This window comes from Rhopalosiphum maidis, chromosome 2, assembly GCF_003676215.2.
Source record: "Rhopalosiphum maidis isolate BTI-1 chromosome 2, ASM367621v3, whole genome shotgun sequence".
NCBI lineage: Eukaryota > Metazoa > Arthropoda > Insecta > Hemiptera > Aphididae > Rhopalosiphum > Rhopalosiphum maidis.
The window spans coordinates 34,394,458-34,415,573 of record NC_040878.1 but is presented as its reverse complement, the minus strand read 5'-3'; the positions used below and the strand labels follow the sequence as shown (position 1 = coordinate 34,415,573).

Below are 21,116 nucleotides of genomic sequence, written 5' to 3'. Positions count from 1 at the left end.
TACGGGTTAGCTAATTGTTTCGATATTAAAGGATAAATTGAAGGATACGCACATGAATTTTAACTAACAGTGACAAGCATTTTATGATTATTCTAAACGTAATTAGTTCATTCCCTCTTATTAATTATAAAGCTTTATTTTGCAATAATATAATTTTTCCTTGTTAAAATAATAATTCTATTGTAAAATCCAATACATAACGGCTGATGATGTTTGTGTGTCTACTGTATATTTATAGTGTCCAACAATGTTTTCTACAATACAATAGGGAATAGACCGAAATCTTCCTTCGTTAGTCGCCCGTCCGTCAGACATGATTAAATCTAGTTACAAGTGTAATATGGACATCGGAATGCACTATACATATAATGATTAGGTATTAGTAAAGAAAATATTGAATAATATTCCTATACAAATTTCTTTTTTAAGTATTTTGTTTCATTGATTACAATATTCTGCCATATATAGAATACATTACTATAGTATAAAACTTAAATGCTTATAATTTTCGTCAACACAATATTTATAGAAAAAAGTGTTATGAGTTTATTATAGCCTATTATAGTCCCCAATTAATATTTTTGAAGGGCTTCATTAGAGATCTGAAAATTGTTCATAGGCCATCAAAATTCTAAGTACATATTTACATTATTTAAAAATCAATAATATTTAACAAAAAAAATAATTTACAATAATAACACATATAATGTTGTCGTAATAATATGTGATTTATCATTTATTATTTGTCTGCGGGCCGGATAAAATGTGTTCGCGGGCCGCCATTTGGTGACCCATGGCCTATAGGTATACAAAGATAAATGGGAATGTTATTTTAGTGATTAGTTTATGAATTCTGAAAGAGTTTTCTATTCTATGATCCCTTTAATCCCTGCGTACAAAAATAATCATACACAAATTTATTCTTTTCCGAACAATAAAAATGTTAATAATAATATTCAATTGTACAAAATCTAAACTCAGATTTTCATCAAACAAAAAGAAAGATTTAAACTCAGCTGTGTTTTTGTTCCCTTCGACAAATCATTAATTATGCTCAAGTACGATCATTTATTATACGCACATAGGCATATATAACGCTAGGTATAGTTGTTGAATTGACATAATTAAAAAAAACATGGCTTCCGGTAGCACTAAAACTAAACGATGAAAATCCGTATCTCCCAGAGGCCAGAATACTTAACAGTACAAGTTTTACAGGGATTTATTCCTTTTCTTCTTACAACATTATATAACTGCAGTACCTAAATAATAAGTGTTCGAGGGTATGTTTTTTTTTTAATATTATTTCTTATTACAATAAGACAAAGAACCCAACAATACACTAACGCTCTGTTTGTTTAAATAATGAACATGGGTGTGCAATAAGTTCGAATTTAATTTCCACTAGCATAAACCGCTGGGCGTGTTTTGCGGAAATCCGTTTGGGTGCTATATTTGTGTACGAGTGTATGTGTATACATGTGCATTTAGGTCACTATTTACACCACTACATAAATAACCGTTTTATTTTTATTATTTTTAAATTCTAATTAACATACAGGACAAGGGACAACGATTAAAACGATATTGTTCAATATTTTTACCGAATTCCAGTTGACCGTGAAATTGCACTATATATACTTTCACAGCATGTTGCAGTCGAATTCATTACATTAACTAACTATATCTACCAATATAGTTTGAGCATTTAACTATGGCGCAACGCCAATAAATGTTCATATCGTGTTTTCAAAGATCGCTGACAATACAACCCTTTGAACGGTAAAACAGCCATTTTAAATTAGTTTAGTCGATTTTTTAGTTATTTAATTTTTAATTGATTTTAACCGACGTATCAATATATAAGAATAAAAAAATAAAAAAAAATAATAACCGTTATCCTTTATGTTTTATTCGCTTATTTTTACAACCAGTATTATAATAATAATTATTATAAACGATTTATTTCGACCAAATTTGCAATATTTAATCATTGTAATTATGTTAATAATAATTCACCTATTTCACTTGAAACACGCAAATGAATTTATTTCCCGTTATAATAGGACAATTTAAAAACTCTGCACCGTTCAAAAAATAATTTTTTCGATACAGTGGCAACGGTTATTCATATCTGTTCTAGACATTTAAATGGGAGCCAAAAAAAAATCAATGTATACCTGTTTCTTTAGTCGTTAAGAACTAATAAAATTTAAATCTAATACTACACAATTATTTGTAACAAATTACCATGATAATTTACGACCAATAATAATGATTTATTTTAAATAATAACGTTAATTTCCCATATTGCTTTAAAAAAGTATAACGATGTAATACATAGATGGGTAGTGATAATATAAACATTAAAAATACAAGGCATTCAAAAGAAAAATTATTAGTAAGAAAATGTATTATAATAGAAAAGTTTGTATATTTTGATTTTTAGATCATAAATTCATAAACAATGGATTATTATAAATGTTACTTATTGAATTAAACTATTTAAAATTGACTAATAAATAAATTTGTAATATTATCAGACTACAATATAATATTATATTTATTAAACAACGTAACTTAAATTTAAAACGGCAAATTAAATAGAAATTTAAAATAGAATGTAACATTGCTAAAATAACAACTCAACTTTAAATATAAACTAAATTTCTTAAAGCTTCTATATATTTCAGTTACCTAATTTACTTGATTATTAAAATATTTTTTATTCGTTGATTTATGAAATATTTTAACAAATCAAGGAAACCCGTCCAGTTATTGAACACCCTCTAATAATTGAACATCGCTAACAAATGTTTTAATTTTAAGAAAATTATGTATCTAATATGAAAAATTAACAATTAATATTGTTACTTGTTAGTTGTTAGCTGTTCACACACTGGGCTTGAATTTTTCAAACACTAGCACGGTGTGTTCAATCACTATGATTTCAATTTTTTTTAAACTATAATTAATATGTTTAAGAGTAATTTAGTTTTAAATTGGTTTCTTACTTAATAATTATTAATTTTAAAGTATACAGGCATACCAATCTACTAATCCAAATTGTATAAATATAAAATAAAAAGCCAATTTATGATTACATTAGAAAAGTAAACAAATCCTAAACGGTTCAATCACTGGTCTTTTCACCCAATACGCATAAAAATACATTAAATTTATTGTTTTTTATAGCTGTAAGATGTATTTAATATTAAAGTCATCAAATCAAGTTGATATTGACAGTTAAAATATTTACGAAACAAAAATAAATATCAAATTTGTGTTGCGACAATATAACAAATTTTCAAAAAATAAAAATACCTGTATCAACTATCTAAATCTTACTACCTAATTTCCATTATCCAATCAAAAAATATGATATAAAAAAGATCACAGTAAGTTTCAATTAAATAAAAAAAATTTAACTCGCGAATAAATTGTTCAATATGTATAAAAAAAAAAATAAAACTTAATCCTCGGTTAGATTATACTACTCCGTTGTAAAAAACATTAAAATGTATTATTACATGACAGGATACTAGGATACATTTTAAATTATGATGATTAAACGTTAAACATATTATACGATAAAACAATTGAATTAGTAAAACTACTAGATAGATCGGTAGAAAATGGTACCTATTTGTTTTTTATTAGTTACACTTACAACAATATTAAAACCTTCGAGAATATATTATTACTTATTCTCAAGTAAGTGCCTATGCAGTTATTATCTCGTATTACCTATATTGGTTATATTATTTATATAATATACACATCCTATGAAAAAAAAACATGACATTTTGTTGATAATTAATAAATTACCCAATCACGTATCTGTGATATAGGAGCAAAAAATAAACAAACTATTTATTTTCCATAAAGACGTATTGTATATTTGTATTAGGTAATAACAACTTACCAAAAGCACTCGGAGTATAATAGTAAAGCCATGTTTTCACCGCAACTATAATAATTGTTCCATTAAGAATTTTCGAAAAGCGTACGAAAAATAAAAATTTTAAAAAATAGAACTACGCATAGATTAAGTTATAACGGATAATCAATGTTCTTGAAAACCACGAACGGATGAAGGCACGTGTCCATTCGCCGACATGACGGTAGTGATAAGGCCCGGCACGTGCAACGCCAAGACCAAAACTGAAACCGACCGCTCCACAAAATGTGTACATAGGCGGCCGCTCATCTTTTTTTCGACTGTGTATGCGTGTGTTTGGGTGTAACGTACACATATATGTATAGATAGTATGTGTGTGCGCGCACGTTTGTACATCTTGTATGCGTTTCGGTCTTTCGGACACGACAAAAAAATGACTGCAGTAGGTACCTACAACATTATATAATATTCTAATATTTAGTTAAGTATTCAGAATAATCAAAAATTTAATGTTTAGTATCCATGTACGAGAATAAGTTTTCTGCGAAAAAATAATATGAAACGAGTTTCCAGAAGAGCAACCGTTTATACCTAGTAAATTAGTAAACCAATAAGAACAGTTGATGAATTCTTGCGTTAGAAGACCAAAATCGCTGTTTGAATCGAAAAGTACTTTAAAATGAAATCGTAGATTTATACACGAATAACTAAACTTATTTATTATATTTAATCAAAATAATACCTAGGTAAAACCATCACCTATGGGATCTAGAATAGTAGACATTGTGTTTGGAATTGAGTGTGTTATTGAAATCATTGCTCGAAGTGTATATTTATGGCATTACGTCTCAAAAGTCAAAAGTGTAAAAATGTTTTAGTTTTTAATTTATTGGATTTTTTTTTTAGTTATTAGCTACCTATTGATTATCATATAGATGTTGATAAAAGAGGAATAATAATATCATTTTTTTCTACGTTTTACATACGTGTAAAATATTTCACTCGTATTAATCATTGTGATTACATTATTATTGAAATTATTAATTAAGGTATAAAAAATAATAAATGATATACTTGAATTATTTTCACCAAATATATACATCAGAATTTTCTAGATATGGTATAATTTATATTTATATCAACTCTTTCTAAATTAGTTATAAATACGTATTAGATTTTTTTTTATATATAACTTGAGTGTAAATCCACAACAATTTGTATGAGCGTTTGAAGTGATTTTGATCAAGTTCGTCAAATCGCAAAAATGTATACATGAATTTTTAGTTTAAATTCATACGGTTTTAAATATTCATACCTATAAGCTTTAAAAATATAATGTAATAATCCTCATAAATAGTTCAAACCGAAACTAAAAAATTCAAAAAATATATAAGCACAATGTTTTTTATTGATATTTGAAGTTTAAATTTAAACGAAATTACATGTTTAAACGAAGAATAGTGATGTCAGTTATTTTGTTATAATTCAAAAACATTATTCGTAAAGACGGACTTAAAACTTTAGTGTGTATTATAATTTTTGTAAATTTTACAATGAGATTTTCAAAAGATGTAAATTAATTTTAAGCTATTACCCATTAATACTATGAACCTATTAATTCGCATTGTTTTACAATGAACTATGAAGTGATATTAACTCTAAAGTTAATAATACAATTACTAATATAATATTATATTATGATATGCTATATATTATTATAATAATTGAATATTAATAATATTTATAAATACCATATTTTCAGCGAAAATCAAATTAGTCTTCTGTAGACTGTAATATTAATAGTAAGATAAATTACTTTAATAGCAATACCAAAAATCATATTATCATGAAATATATACATAGCCATAGGTAGGTAGTGATATAGACTGACAGACCGTCTTTATTCAGAATCGATTTGCTTATACAATGATACATCATTGAATTAAAATTTAACACATCCATGATAGATCACTGCAGTGACCTACTCGACACCTGCAGTGGTACTCAGCTGCCCACCTTTTTTTTTAAGTGTTGATAAAAATGTTTAGGCTCGGCAAAAAAACTTGAAAATTTCATACAATATTCTACACCCACATATGTTGTTATAATATCTATTTAAAAATATTAAAACAATTTCATAACTATATGAAGACCAAATTTAAATAAAATATTAAATAAGATACTTAAACTTATAAAGAAAGGATTACAATATTATACAATAATAGTTATTTTGTTGTAATTCAAAATTATTCACAAGGACTTAAAAATAACGTAGACCTACCTACCTATAATTTATAGGTAAATTATTATTTATTATTTTATACTAGGGGTGACAGTATTTTTTTTTTTACATCGATATTTCGGTATGATATTTTATATCGGTATGAATCAGTATACTGAAAATATCGTTGAACCGATATTTTGGTACGGTAATTTCGGTATATTCAATAATTGGATATTTTCGATATTCCGGTATTTTCAATATTTTTTTCGGTATAATGGTTATGTACTGTACCTATATTATTATGAATAATATTAATAAAATAAATTATAGTTATTTTTATTTATTATTAAACAGAATATTATATATTACAACATCTATGATCATCAGTAATTATATTGCCCGCACAACTGAACGTACGTTTGCTAGGAACACTAGTACCTTGTAAAGTTGTACGCATAAATATATAAATATTTTTTACCAAGTATGGCCAAAGTTGGAAATTCATTTTAATCCGTATCTGTATTATAAAATATAATATGTCATATATATCCCACTGGAAAATTCGTACAATTTAAAAATAGATTTAAAATTAATTAACTAATTTCGGTAGTTTTGGTATTATCGGTAAATTCGGTATTTTCGGTATACCTTTTTTAAAAAAAGCCAGTATACCGGTATTTAGACCTTAAATCGATATACCGGTATTACCGTCACCCCTATTTTATACTATACGTAATGATATTTTCAAAATATTAATTATATTAATTTTAAGCTTTTTATACAATTAGTCCACAAACCTGTTCACACAGTTCTATTAAAGTCGGTATCGAATCAAAAGTGAATAACACTATTATAATATATAATATAATACTATAATATATAATACTAGGTATAAACTATTATAATAATTAATAATATTAGTTGCGTTTATAGAAATTAATTTCAGAGGGAGGGGGGATAAAAAAAATGCCATTCTTAAATTCTAATTAATTATACAATTAAAATCAATGCTCGTACCAACCATACACTTCAGAGGAGGTTTAAACCCCTACCCTCCCCCTATATACGCCACTGAATAATATAATAAATATGATTTCTTCGCCAAACATTAATTTCACCCGTCATATTATAATAAGTAAAATAAATTATTATAATGATAACAATATGAATAATTTAAAATAAAATATTTAATAGGTATTTATAGCTGACAACCCGTCTCCACTCAGAGTTATTTTTTGTAGGTACTCATAGTATACATATATATAGAACCTATACAATGATTTATCATTGAATTTTAAATTAACATACCATTATTAGAGTGACAAAATCTACTCAATAACAAGGTAAGTAGTAGGTACACTCAAGGTACCAGAATTTAAATTTACCAGACTAGCAAAATAAGTCAAAAACACAAAAAATATTCCGACAACTAATAAAATCTATGAGAGATGTAACCAAAATAATTTACTTTTCGAAATAAGTACTCAAATTCTAAAACCTTCCGATAAGATAGAAGCCCAGTGGCGTATAGGGGATATAGCACTTGACCCATAGTCCAAGCTTATGTATTTACCTAGTATTTTATAACTATTCGCCTAAGTATTAACTAATATTATAATAAATTAATAATTGTTGTTTTTAAAATAAAAAATTGTAAAATTCGTTTACTTATACGGGTATGGTTGAATTGCACTTGGGTTTAAAAAAGTATTTTAATAAAATTATAATGCATTTGAAGGGGTAAATTATTTTCCGATATAAATTAAGTGATTCTTCGTGGTTATGTAATAACACACCGAAAAATAACTGTAGAATATTTATCTAGGTAAAGTTTTGAAAGACGACGACGATGGGTACAACGCCATTTTAACATCATATACATTTTATTTGTAAAATGTATAACTTTGATACACAATTAAGTTACGGCTAATGCAAATAAAAATAAATAAATTTCCTAAAAATTCTCTTAGGATGATGCAACTATCAGTGTGGAATATTAAGTAGACTGAGATGCAATATTTAATTATTTATTACTTTATTAGTATCTATTACATAGGTACTTACATTGAGTATTAATACAAATTATTAAAAAAAATTGATAAAAATACTTTACTAAATTTTGTAGAATTCCTAAATCCTCCCTTATACCTAGAGCTCAATCAAAAGTGCTTATTCACTTAAATTGAAAATTCTAGTTTAACCACTATAGAAGCCCATATCATTTTAGATTCATTTTGATTATTATTTTTTATGATTCTATTTACTATTAACCAGTATCCTATATTCCAGTACACAAAGTATTATTAATAGAAAAATATTCAATGATCATAAGTGGACATTTGATTGAATTTTAAGGAGGGGTTATAATAATCCAATGTAAAGTAACCTACCTTTCTATACACTTGTTTAACATATTAGTACATTACCTTCGATTTTTGGGTGGTCTATTGAAATACTTGAACGGCTAAGTCCCCCACCCATCCCCCGATGACTGCCTATGTCAATGACCAGTGTATCTACATTATTTGCAAAACAAATGTTAGATTAGGTATATTAATAGGTAATAACTTATATATAATATATAAAATATATCATTATTGTTATTTATCCAATTAATATTTATTAGCACTACACAATTCACCTTATAACGTACAAAAGCAAAAACAAAAAATTTAAATTAGTAAATTAATACATTTTAATATTGTAAATATTGATAAAATATTGTTAATAGACCTAACTACAAATAATATATTATACATTATCTATATAAATATACTATTACAAAATACAAATAAAAAGTAAATCAAGCATAAAATAATATAACTAAACATTAAACAATAAATTAAACATACAGAATACATAACATATTTTAACAAGTATAAATATTACCAATTAAATATTTATTTTAAATTTTGCTTGTAGATATTTAATTAGAAATGTTTATTTTTTTATAAAACAAATTATATAATGACTAAGCCATAAATAATATGAGATTTGTAAGAATAAAAACACTTTATTTTATTAAAAAGGTTAGCAACTGTAACGTCATCTATTTTAATTAAAAAAAAATAAGTAATATGCTAATTGGCAGTTCACAATTGTTCAAAATAAAAATCAAATTCCTAATCTTAAATTTAAATTATTTATTTAAAAATACATAATTACAGGTAAACAAAATTATTATACAGATAATGTTTCCCAATTTTTATCTGAAACTAACTTAATTTTGTTCCACAAACATTCTGAAATTTCATTGTCGGTTTTTTCATCGGTATTAAACTCAAAATAGGCTAATTTTTTTGTGATTCTGTTAAATGTATCTATTGACATGAGTTAAGAAGTCATTCCATGATAAACTATATTTATTATTAAAGTAAATACCATATTATAATAACTAAAAATAATATATAATTATCCAAATTAAATATAATTTTTAGACTGAAAAAAAGGAACATGTAGAATGTATCACCAAAATGTACAAATCAAAACTGTTTTTAATTTAAATCATTACAAGTTAGAGACATACATTTATATAGTACCTTTATAAAAATTAACTATACAAAAGTATTTTATATTAAATACTACATTGTTTCATACAAGAGTAATCTCATACAACAATGTTACCAAAAATTTATTTTGTTAATTGATAAATAACTTTACTATGTTAAGCTAGGCAATTGTTGAAAGATTAAAGTGATGCTCTAATTCTGATGAAATTACTGTGACAAGCAATACTTTAATATTTAAAATAAGATTAGTGTCAATTTATTAAAAAATTCACAAAATATAATAAACTGTATTGAACTTTTTGATATTCAAAGTACATACAAATATATGTTCAATAAAATCTGTTTCCTGCTTATCCTAGCTAATTACATTACATTTATTTAAAATAAAAGGATACATCCTTTTTGTGTAGTTGCATTTGCACCATTTGAATAATCAAAATATATCTTCAACATGTTCTTATAAGTAATGAATTTCTTTCTAAAAAAAATAAAAATAAAATAAATAACAGTTCATTAAGTTTTGTAATAATATATACAATCTCTACAAAAATATTGTAAGCTCATTAATTACAAGGAAAAATAAATATTATGAGTTATGATCATTACATATTTGACATAAAAATAATCCATAATAATGAGTTATATTTTATACAAGCCACTAAGGTAATGCAAAACACAATATTCATAATTCTGATTTTTTATAAGCAAATCAGTATAGGTATTTTTTGTAGAAATTATATATTATATAACTATAGAATATATAGATAAGTAGTGCTATATTATATAATTATTTAATTTTAATAAATAATTAACTTACTTGGTAAGAGAAAAAGTATCTTGATCAGCAGTACTTAACTTCATTTTATTATATTTTTTTAAGTCGAATTCCGTTGATTGTAGTATATTTTTCAGACTTTCCACTTTATTTTTTAAGTCGTGCTATAACAACATATTAATAATATGTTATATTATAATGTGATTTGATATATTTAATTTAAAAGAGTCAATATAGGTTTATATTAAATATTTTATGTATAATTGAATGGTTAAATTAGAAACTAAAATAAAAGCTATAAACATAAATAAAACAAAAACTATGTGTGAAGAATTTTTGTATACACATATTGTACTGTAATGTATATTATTGATTTTATACGTTAAAAATATTGTGAAATTAAAAATTAGGTTCATAAAAACTTCAAAATATATAGATATTTAAAATATATTACTTCATAAGATTTTATATTGTTTTTGATGAACACATGGCATATAAAAATACAAGGTACATACACAAATATGATTTAATTTAATTCACGATTAAACATATAAGCAAAAATACTCGAAAAGGATAGAGTATGTTTTTTTAATTTTAAATAAGACAACGTTAATAAATATGAATGCCTATACTTTCTTTTAAACACTCAAAATAATGTCCATAACTTAAATATCAAAATATTTAGTTTAATTAAACTTACAAAATATCTTGTCTATTGAAAATTTCAAAAAATTATTTATCTACCTACCAATATCTTCCAATTTCACAATTTTTCAAATTATAAAACATAAATAAAAAAAAAATACTATAATTATAAATGTAATAAAATCATGTAGTCTAATTTTTACTTTCATCTGCATTTGAAGAGCTAACTCCGACATTAATTTGACACGTTCTCTTTCAATAATATTTAACTGTTCATCATAGTGATTTATTTCCTTGTTGATCTCTTCTAGTTTGGTCTTTGCTTCTAATTACAAAACATGTACATGAAACACATTACACACAATATAATTGAAGTTCTACAAGACAATAAAATCAATTTTGTATACCTTCATATTCTAAATGAGATTGCTCAGATAGTTTCAAGAGTTCACTAAATTCGTTCGAGACATTCGATGATGGCTCGATATCTAGATTTACATTACGTATGATTTGTGAAAACATATTAAGTATTATATATCAATAATACACCTAGTCCGAATCCTGGTTTAAATGTTATTAAAACTGAATCGTATCGTACAGATTAATAATAATTAGTAATTAAATTATTTTCAATTTGTATCTACTACTATTTACATTCTATGTAAAAAACGGTTAACGGTTGAGGAGGATATCACCAATGTCGCCAACTTTACAAATACGGAATGTTTATTATGCTTTTCAATCACGATGTAGAGAAGATCGTGTTTTCAATGAAGATAGTGTCTTATCGCAATTATTTTATAGATAATATAAATTTTCGTGTTCACCAAACACGAATAAATAAATGATAATATTAATATTATGTCTTAAATTTCGTAGCCGTGATTGTGATTTTCGATTTACGATTACTGGTTACTATTAGTGATTAGTATCGCTCGATATTTCGTGTATGGCCGGAACATCATTCATCATTGAAAATAAATAATTATGTTCTTGACAAATGTGTTGTTGAAAAAAGTAAAATCCAAACATACTATGGTGCTAATGGAAAGCATGGTAAGCGGTCACAAATACAACGTGTTCAGGGAACGTTTGGCTGACAAACTAGAACTTGTACATTTCGACCCTTGGATAGGTCAAATGTCCGTCTACAAAGAGAGGAAAAAAATAAGAAGTGCAAACGTAAAGAGATTCACAGAGCCCACATAACAGTCGAACAATTACTTGTATTAATAATTCATAAAATGTAGAATATTTGTAAGCATTTATATTTTCAAATTGTAAAATATATAATTTTAATTTTACTAAAAGCCTTTTGATTTGAGTTCCATGGATAAAAAAGCCTTCATATTGGGATCCTTTATTTTGTCCAACACCATTTGTGAGACTTGTTTACTGTCACTGTTTGCTAGTATACTTCTGATTTTATCCGCATATTCGATCCAAACACAATTGGCACAACCTGACATACAACACGTCGTTGGTTCTTCAGGTAACTTTGGTGGTTGTTGTGAGCAGATTCTTTTAAAATATATAACACGACAACTATTCACTAACCTCCATCGAGATATAGGGAACATCTTTTAGTTCTGAAACAAAAAACATCATACAATTAAAGGTATACAAAGGTACCTGTTTTATAAATACAAACATTGAAATACAATTATTGGTATAGATAATAAATTTTTGGTTATTGGTCAAACACAATTATTAACCCAGGGCTAGATTATGGCATTAACTTACATGTATGATATTGATATGTCTATTATAAGAGTTTGAATAAATGTATTCATTACCCTCAAGACGCCTTATCAAATATTGGCCTCAACCACTAAAAAGAATGCACTATGCAGGAAGTTCATTGTATACAGAGTGATTCACTCAGACTTTTTATATTTATTCAAGTGTCAAGTCTATGGATTCATCAAGCATACTCATGCAGTCACCATCCTATCCTTTTATCCCTAAATAATGCAGTTATTGAAATTATGATTTTATAGCACCTATCTATAATTCACATTTTCAATTTTAAAATTCTTATTTTTTTACACCACCTAAGAGAAGTGTCAGTATTAACATATTTTTTTTTTTTTTTGAAAACCAACTTTTTTTACTATAAATAGTTAAACAGATGATTTTTTTTCAGATATTATGATGTGTTTAAAATTTTAAATATAAGTTCAAATGACCTGTTTCTGAGGTATTAAGTTTTATATAGGTCTAGAACTCTAGACTAAAAATAATAATAATCCCTAATGGTGGTTTTACATAAATTATTAAGTAGATAAAATATTTATTTAGTTTTGAAAATTATACTAAATGTCTAAATGGCAATTTATTAATATTTAAGTCATCATAGCTTCCAAACCATAACCCTAATTTAACCTACTAATATGGACCAGTGCCGTTTGTTTTAGTACATAAAGTTTAATGATTCAGAACAAACACAAATATTTACATGTACCTATTGTGTATCAAAATTTTTTATAAAATCACCTGCTTAAAAATGTTTTATAAAGAGGAAGCTTTCATTTTAAAAATAAAGAAAAGTTATCCATCACAAATAAAAATTCAAGATATGATTAGTCATCATTAAAAGAAAATTGTATTAAATATTAATGCAACAAAATGTTTTTAATTGTTTATGTATGTAGTATGTAGATATTTATATTGATAATTATAAAATAATCGGTTTTACATACTATACCCTAAATATTATTTTTCAAAGAATATAAAATATTGTCTTCATTATACGTAAATATTATTCATTTATTCATAATACTGAGCAAATATGTTAAATGTTTCATAAATAATAATAAACATGTCATGTCATAATATATACAAAATATAATATAAGCAAAATCCATTTTATTTTGATTTGATTTTATAATACATTAAAAACTAATAACTATTAAAAAAAAAACAAAAGGCAAACTATTTGTAAAGTATCTACTGAAGTGTTAAAAACAAAACAATAAATCAGTTATCAGAATAACATTTTTATTAAAAAATACAACCTTAAGACTCATTTAAGAAGTAACCTTGGCCATGGTAACAGTCAGTCAATATTCCAAGTTCATTATCATACTTCTCAATTGATATTTATTCTATATACATCATTACAATTCAAGATTGTTGAAGCATAATTATTAATTTTATATTATCATAGTTTCTACAACTGGACTAGTGATTTTTCAATAAAATGTTTAGTTATGTCAATCAAATAAAAATTATTTTAATAAAAAAAATTGGCACCGAAAAACTGATTTCAAGTAATATAAGTTTTAACAATAATACAAATAGAAATAATAATATTATCACATAGAAAATTCATATAACATAATTCAAATTGAATTATATTTATTAGTTGACAAAACAACAAAAAAATAAAACAAAACGAAGTAACAAAGTATTTGCTAATTATTATGGTTAATACTGATTTGTTGTATTTTTGTATTCTAGTTTAGTCATCTAAATAAATATTTTGGTACAAGAAAAAAAATATAGTTTACAATATTTGGTAAACAATTATTAATATATTCTACAATGCAATAATTGCTATTAATATTATTTTATATTTACACAACAGCAAATTGAATATATTTTAGTAAGGCAAGTCACATGTTCTATTAAAAATTCATCAATATATTATTCTTTTTACATACAATTAATTATATCATCAGTGTACAAAAAATATAACATAATATGAATATATATATAACAATAAATACTGTTTTACTATAGATTAAATTAAAAATATCAATGCACACATTTATCATTGTTTTAATACATCTATCAGTTTTGACATGGTTATATATCATAAACAGTTACAATTTATTGTATGATTTATTTCATGTAAATAAGGTTATAACTTTTAACATACTGATAAATGTCAAGACTAAAAACATTCAAGTAAAATGTTTATTGTAAAATATGTAATGTACAAAGACAACATAATTTAGTAGGTTATATCCATTAATTTAAAATACATAGGTAGAAAATAAATTAGTTACCTATTAAAAAGGAAAAATGCTTAAAAAAATCACAGTAAGCTTTAGACAACACTAAAAGCTTTGAGGTAATTTCATGTACTCCTGTACTATTTTCATTGTATTATGAGTAGGTATTCTTCAAATCACCTAAATTCGTAGATCTGAGTACTATGTTCTGGGACATGTGTCAAACATAACGTTTGATACCTAAAATTTAAATATTGGCTTATTATAATAAAAATTAACATAATAAGCAAAAATTGTTTTTACCATTCAGAACTCCGATGATAGTAATATCCTTCAATTGAAGAAGTTGATTTCTGAAAACATATATAATAGAAACCAGCAAATGACGCACCACTAATATCACGTATTGTGTGATCGGGTACTAGAAAATGCTCCTTCCAACGCATAAATACATGATCAGCATTTTTTAGTTCATCATAGTCGAATGCATCAGAATTGAAAGTCTTAGCGTACTGACAAAACGCAGCAAATTTGTTCTACAAATTAAAAGAATCATATAAATACAACAATACAATAGGTAATGAATCGTACAAACACTACAAACCCAATGTTTCTTGTCAACTTCTTCGTCTGCATCCCATTTTCTCGTCAAAAATGGACACTTTTTGTTAATGATTTCTCCATCAAAATAAGTGGTCAAATTGGGAAACTCTTCAGTAAGACCTTTAATTTTTAGATAACCGCACAGATAACCGTTTTGCTCGTCAACATACTATAAAATTAAATTTCGAGCAAAGAGCGTTAACATTGATAACATTTGCACAAAAGGGATGGCGCTTTTTTATGTAATAATAATATTAATAAGTATATCAAACGTTCAAAACATTGACCATGAACGTAGAGCCTACATACCTGCAGTACAACTTCCACCTCGTAGCTGTTTCCTTTGGACCTCTGAAACCCTTGAAATTTCGATCCGCTGTACAATATAGACCCGGTGACCCCTAGTTGTTTTGAGTTTGCCGGAGGTCTGGGCGTTATATCCACTTTGACGGGCATGCCTAGCGCGGAGGGGTCCTGCACACGAATTGGACAAATATTAATTTAACGTCAGGGCGTTATGTGTATGTTCACTGAACGGCTCGCTAATCGCTATTTGTTTATAATATTTTTCGTTGTTATTACTATTATTATTATTTTACGTGTGGGCAAAATATTCGAAAATCTGTATACCGCGACAATAGCGGCGGTGATCTGGGGGGCGAGCGCGCGCGCGCGTCAAGACAGGCGCACTGAGGTGGGGCCCGGTGGCGGGAGAGCGCGGAAATTCAGTCGTGTAGGAAAACAACAAGGACGTCTAGCCCGATAACAGAACATCGTCGTATTCGTAACCGCGAAACGATAATGAGTAGCGACTGGCGATCGCCGGCCGCCGGGATGTTATAATATTAAATAATGAATATTATGACAATATAATGATAAATAATAAGGTCATTCGTACAATCCGAATAACGAAAATAATAATAATAATAATAATAATACAATATTAATGTCGTACGTACCAGATGTCGGTGTTTATTACGGACGATCACGACACCACGTCCTCCTCGACCGCGAAAGTACAAAACGACGGATAACTGATAAGTGAACAAGTGATTGCGATATTATTATATTTAACCAAGATCTATAAGATCTATAGATCTTGACATTTAACAGCGTCACCGCCGTTCAGTCAAACGGGGTATAAACCACAGAATTAAGCTGCAGCGCAAACACTCAAAAACGTTATAGGAATTAGTTTGTCAGTGATTTTATTTTCCTTGAGCGTTCTTAATAAACACCGATAAGGAGACGGTTCGAAACATCCAAACGTCATTACGCCGTCGCAGGGTTATGGTTATAACACATTTTTTTACACGTTACTCTAAGCGTTACACCCATAAACATAAGAGTTCCACTAATGTAACATTATACCTCGGATTTGAATTTACCGGGTTGATTTATGAGTTTTGTACTACGAACACACGTATTATATTATTTTACTTATTTTACAAATTAACCTTATTTATATTATCATACGTAATGCACTAATGTTGTACAGGTTATAGCTGTAATCAGTCTAATTTATTCGACGTAGCCAGTATTTAAAATTATTGCCTTTTAGATTCTGAGCGGAGGGATAACATATTGATATTAAATGAGTTTTTTAATTTTTATTCTTCTATCATCATTTATCACCTATTGAGTAAGTAGAAATTCTCGGTACTTTTTAAAATAACCGAGGAAAAAAATAAGGAATAACAAACATTTTTACGCAAAACTAATATTTTAAAAAATTAATTTTTTTTTTTAATGTAATTTAAAAGTTAATTACTGAAGCTGATGCTTGAAAATTTCACCAAATGTTTATAATATTATGATTTTCTATACTTGATAAAGTATTCAAAATATTTTAATTATTTTAAGCAATTTATATGCAAGTTTACGGCATTTAAAAAATATTAAAATTACATAATATCAGAGATTTTTTTTTAAAGCATTTTCAAAATTCGTCAAATTCACAAATATTTGCAGATTATATTGAAGGTAAATATTTATAAAAAATTCAATTTTTATAGAAATTACTTGAAAATATAAAACAAGTTTCCTCATCAGTGTTTCATAATAAAAACATATAAGTACTGTTTTTTTCATAAATATATATAGACATTCACAGTGATAAATAATAATGCCACATTATATAAAAACAAAATTTAATTAAATAGTTAAATATCTATGTATTAAAAATAATAATATAACCTATAGGTAAATCAATATAATATCACACAATTTTTAAAATTAACGTAAATAACCGAAATTTTTTATGTATGTCCTATTGTCAAGTCACCTAGACTGGAAATAGATCATCCATACTAAATGTCTCAAATACGGGTTTGAAAATACCCAGGACTATAGCAGCCACAGTGTCTTCAATCAATGGTCTTGTTTCCTGCATCAGATCCGTCCAGTTCTCGTTTATAAATCGGTTTGTTTGATCACCTAGAACACAAATTTAACGAAACAATTTCAATTAATACAAATTTTCTGATAAACAAATATATTATAATTCAAAATTCTTACCTAATTCTTTGTTGCCGTTAAATAAATTACTAAAATGTAATTTTGCTCCTCCTAATTCCAAACTTATTTTATTTTTTTTAATTTCAATAAAGTTTTTGTGGTTCTTTTTTTCAACAAATTTTAATTCAAATTTAATCTTTGCATGAGCGTTCGCTAAAAATATAAGAATGATTACACTTTTTAAATATATACTATAAATTGTATTTAACATGTTCTTTTCCCTTTTTTAGATTATTAGTAGATCGATGAATGTATTGCTTTAATGCTTTTACGAATTTACAATGATGTGTGTTTTATTTTCTTATGTATATACACGATACATAGAAGAACAAATGCTTCGATATTCAACTTTGGGGTGCTTTCTGTTAGTAAATAGGATTTAGTTGGTACTTTTAATTGGTAATAGTTGAAAATTTCCAATATTTTTCAAAATAATTTAGAAAGAAAAATAAGGGTAATTTTTAAGGAAAATTGATTTTGACAAATTTGATTTTATTTTTTTCTTATAACTCAAAAAGTAAAAAACGATACAATTTTAAACACCTGAATTTTTCATCACATATTTATAATAAAATTTATCATCAGTATTTATAGAGATTTGACATTTTGGATTCTTGATATTTTTTTTTATAGTACAATATATCGATAAAAATTAACTATTTTATAGCTTAAAATTCATACCTACCTAAGATTTAAGAATTGTATAAAAGGTTCCTCATATGTTATATAAAAGTTATTTAAAAATATAAAAATGCATGGGCAAAATTGTTTTTTATACACACATGACAGATTTGTAAAAATCATTAACATTTGCAACATTTTTGTAATAATTGAAAATGTACAGTATTCAAGTTATATATAGGTTATATATATACCTTTGCAAATGTATTGCAAGATTCATCATAAGTAATTCATATTATAATAAAATATATAAACTCAGAATTAATTTTTAGTTTGTTAAGTAAAAATTTGGAATAAATTAGAAATTTAAACTAACAATAATGACATAGGTTATTTCGTTGTAACTCAAAAATTTGAAACTTTTAACGTATATTATTATATTTTATACATATAATGTCATTTTTAACTGTAATATTTTCAGCAAAACTTAATTCATTCTACTGTTCAATAATATAATTACCTATATAATTAAATAATAAATATTCTTAGAAATATTGGCTGACAAGCTGTCTTTGCTTAGAATCGTTTTTCATATTGAATTCAAATTGAACATACATTACAGTTACTACTCAATAGCGAAGTACATTCGAAACCTACTGTACAGCATACTGTTTTACCTCTTTTTTTAAAATTCGAATTTCATATGCAATAAATTGTATAACCACAAAATTTTATATCTGTGTAAATACTAATCAATATTTCTGATTAAAAATTTAAAATATAATTAAAATTGTATTATACCCAATTACATACATTGCAAGAAATTTATTCGAATACAAATCACTTTTATTATGTGGTAAAAATTGAATTGCTCAACAATAGCCAATTGCCACCTGAAAGATATGATCTTTTCCAGCAAGTTGAAGGAAATCTTAAATAACACACTAAAGGATTCAAAACGAACTATGTTTTCTACTAAAAAAACCTATTTTAATTCCAACATACTGACTACTGATCAATCTAATTACGCAATAAGGATTATGAAAAAAATTTTAGATTCTTTATTGTCTTTACATAATTAAATCTTACTAACAACTTTTAGACAAATTTGGACATTTATTAATAATAATAATAATCCTTATTTAATAAAACATTAGAAAATGGGTCATTATGATTTAAGCTATACCTACCCTCGATAAGGGATATTAAAATTTCAAAGATAAGCAAGAGGAGTACAGAAGAAATACAATTTAAAGTAATTTATACTGTTAATTATTATATAACTTAAATTATTTTTGTTTATACTTTGAATATATTTAATATAATTCACTTTCATTAACTTACTGAAATTTCCAATGAATTTTCCATTTCCTTTAATAGGCAGTACTAATATTTGTCCATTGACTTCGTATCTGGATTCGATTCTGAACAAAGGCAAATTTAAGTCAATCTCCAAAGATTGATTTTTGATACTAGCTCTATAGAAAAAATATACGAGATATTTTGTATACGAATAATATAAATTTTAACATAAAATATAAGAATAAAAATTAATCATTAAAATACTTACTTAATTTTATGAATTTGAAAATTTTTTCCTCCGTAACCCTTCAAATCTGTAAACAAGGCAACGAAATTAACTGAACCAGCTGAATTTTGATTCAAAGTCACAGATGGTATCATCATCGGATCTAAAGGTAATATGTGCATTTCTGGTATTCCTTTACTAATATAGGGTCGAATGTTTTCCATTAACTTCATTAAACATTCATTAATGTTGGGGTCATCTCGCTTGCATGGTTTGAAGTATGAAGCTGAAAAAAAAGTTTTAGATTGGTTTTTGAATTCCAGAATTCAAATATATAATAATAATATAATATATTATGTTTTATATTTTAAGTTTACTTACGCAATGATCGACTTGATATTTCATTAATCATGCTTATGCATAAAAAAAATCCGATTAATTTAATTGCCATATTGAACTAATTTTATTAAGAGCTAGATAAAATCCAATCTCTTTCTATCAACGTCTTATTAATTTGTGAGGAGTTCACTAAATAGTAGCTAGGTATATATAACCACACTGGAAATAACCTTGTGTCAGGTCATCAATTTGATATTCCTCTTGAATATTGTCAAGTAAATGAGAAAACTCAATATAAAACTCACAGAGTGGCTAAAATTTAAGATATCAATCATAATTCATAAAATATAAATACCAATCGTCAAGGCTAAGTCAAAAATCGTACATAATGAATAAGCACATTATGAGTGACTAAAAGGTACTTATAGGTGTCGTTATCTATTTAACGCCCCAGGAGTTATTATAAAAATTACACAATAACTAAAACGAAACGTC

General features: G+C 25.8%; 5 protein-coding genes across 7 annotated transcripts in view; 1 reads left to right on the top strand and 4 right to left on the bottom strand.

Moving 5' to 3' along the window:
- The window catches only part of LOC113553345 (thrombospondin type-1 domain-containing protein 4), a 59,805-nt gene extending 55,658 nt beyond the window's left edge, over positions 1 to 4,147 (bottom strand). Inside the window, exon 1 of the mRNA XM_026956642.1 lies at positions 3,926 to 4,147. Within this exon, the coding sequence (XP_026812443.1) occupies positions 3,926 to 3,957 (32 nt within the window). The 5' untranslated portion in view covers positions 3,958 to 4,147. The remainder of the gene's footprint in view (positions 1 to 3,925) is intronic.
- Positions 4,148 to 9,209: 5,062 nt separating this feature from the next.
- Positions 9,210 to 11,881, bottom strand: LOC113554210. 2 transcript variants are annotated; one of them, XM_026957947.1, is made up of 5 exons: positions 11,462 to 11,881; positions 11,258 to 11,379; positions 10,452 to 10,573; positions 10,030 to 10,112; positions 9,210 to 9,445 (listed from the first exon to the last, which is right to left on the bottom strand). In XM_026957947.1, exons 1-5 carry the CDS (start codon positions 11,574 to 11,576, stop codon positions 9,306 to 9,308), a joined length of 582 nt encoding a protein of 193 aa, XP_026813748.1. In that variant the 5' UTR covers positions 11,577 to 11,881; the 3' UTR covers positions 9,210 to 9,305. The 2 variants fall into 2 exon arrangements, with proteins under 2 accessions (XP_026813748.1, XP_026813749.1); XM_026957948.1 differs by having other exon boundaries at positions 11,258 to 11,376.
- A 5-nt stretch (positions 11,882 to 11,886) lies between these two features.
- On the top strand, positions 11,887 to 12,358 carry LOC113554212 (39S ribosomal protein L33, mitochondrial). The gene has a single exon (XM_026957949.1). The coding sequence runs from the start codon at positions 12,042 to 12,044 to the stop codon at positions 12,261 to 12,263; it is 222 nt and encodes a 73-aa protein (XP_026813750.1). The 5' UTR covers positions 11,887 to 12,041; the 3' UTR covers positions 12,264 to 12,358.
- Positions 12,359 to 14,817: 2,459 nt separating this feature from the next.
- On the bottom strand, positions 14,818 to 16,803 carry LOC113554209 (glucose-induced degradation protein 4 homolog). 2 transcript variants are annotated; one of them, XM_026957946.1, is made up of 5 exons: positions 16,576 to 16,803; positions 15,926 to 16,090; positions 15,618 to 15,785; positions 15,317 to 15,549; positions 14,818 to 15,253 (listed from the first exon to the last, which is right to left on the bottom strand). In XM_026957946.1, the coding sequence occupies exons 2-5, from the start codon at positions 16,070 to 16,072 to the stop codon at positions 15,190 to 15,192; spliced, it is 612 nt and encodes a 203-aa protein (XP_026813747.1). In that variant the 5' UTR covers positions 16,073 to 16,090; positions 16,576 to 16,803; the 3' UTR covers positions 14,818 to 15,189. The 2 variants fall into 2 exon arrangements, with proteins under 2 accessions (XP_026813747.1, XP_026813746.1); XM_026957945.1 differs by lacking the exon at positions 16,576 to 16,803 and having other exon boundaries at positions 14,819 to 15,253; positions 15,926 to 16,392.
- Positions 16,804 to 17,818: 1,015 nt separating this feature from the next.
- Positions 17,819 to 20,809, bottom strand: LOC113554282 (protein takeout-like). Its single transcript, XM_026958047.1, has 5 exons — positions 20,664 to 20,809; positions 20,325 to 20,568; positions 20,099 to 20,232; positions 18,134 to 18,286; positions 17,819 to 18,052 (listed from the first exon to the last, which is right to left on the bottom strand). Exons 1-5 carry the CDS (start codon positions 20,731 to 20,733, stop codon positions 17,901 to 17,903), a joined length of 753 nt encoding a protein of 250 aa, XP_026813848.1. The 5' UTR covers positions 20,734 to 20,809; the 3' UTR covers positions 17,819 to 17,900.
- Between the last annotated feature and the right edge of the window lie 307 nt (positions 20,810 to 21,116).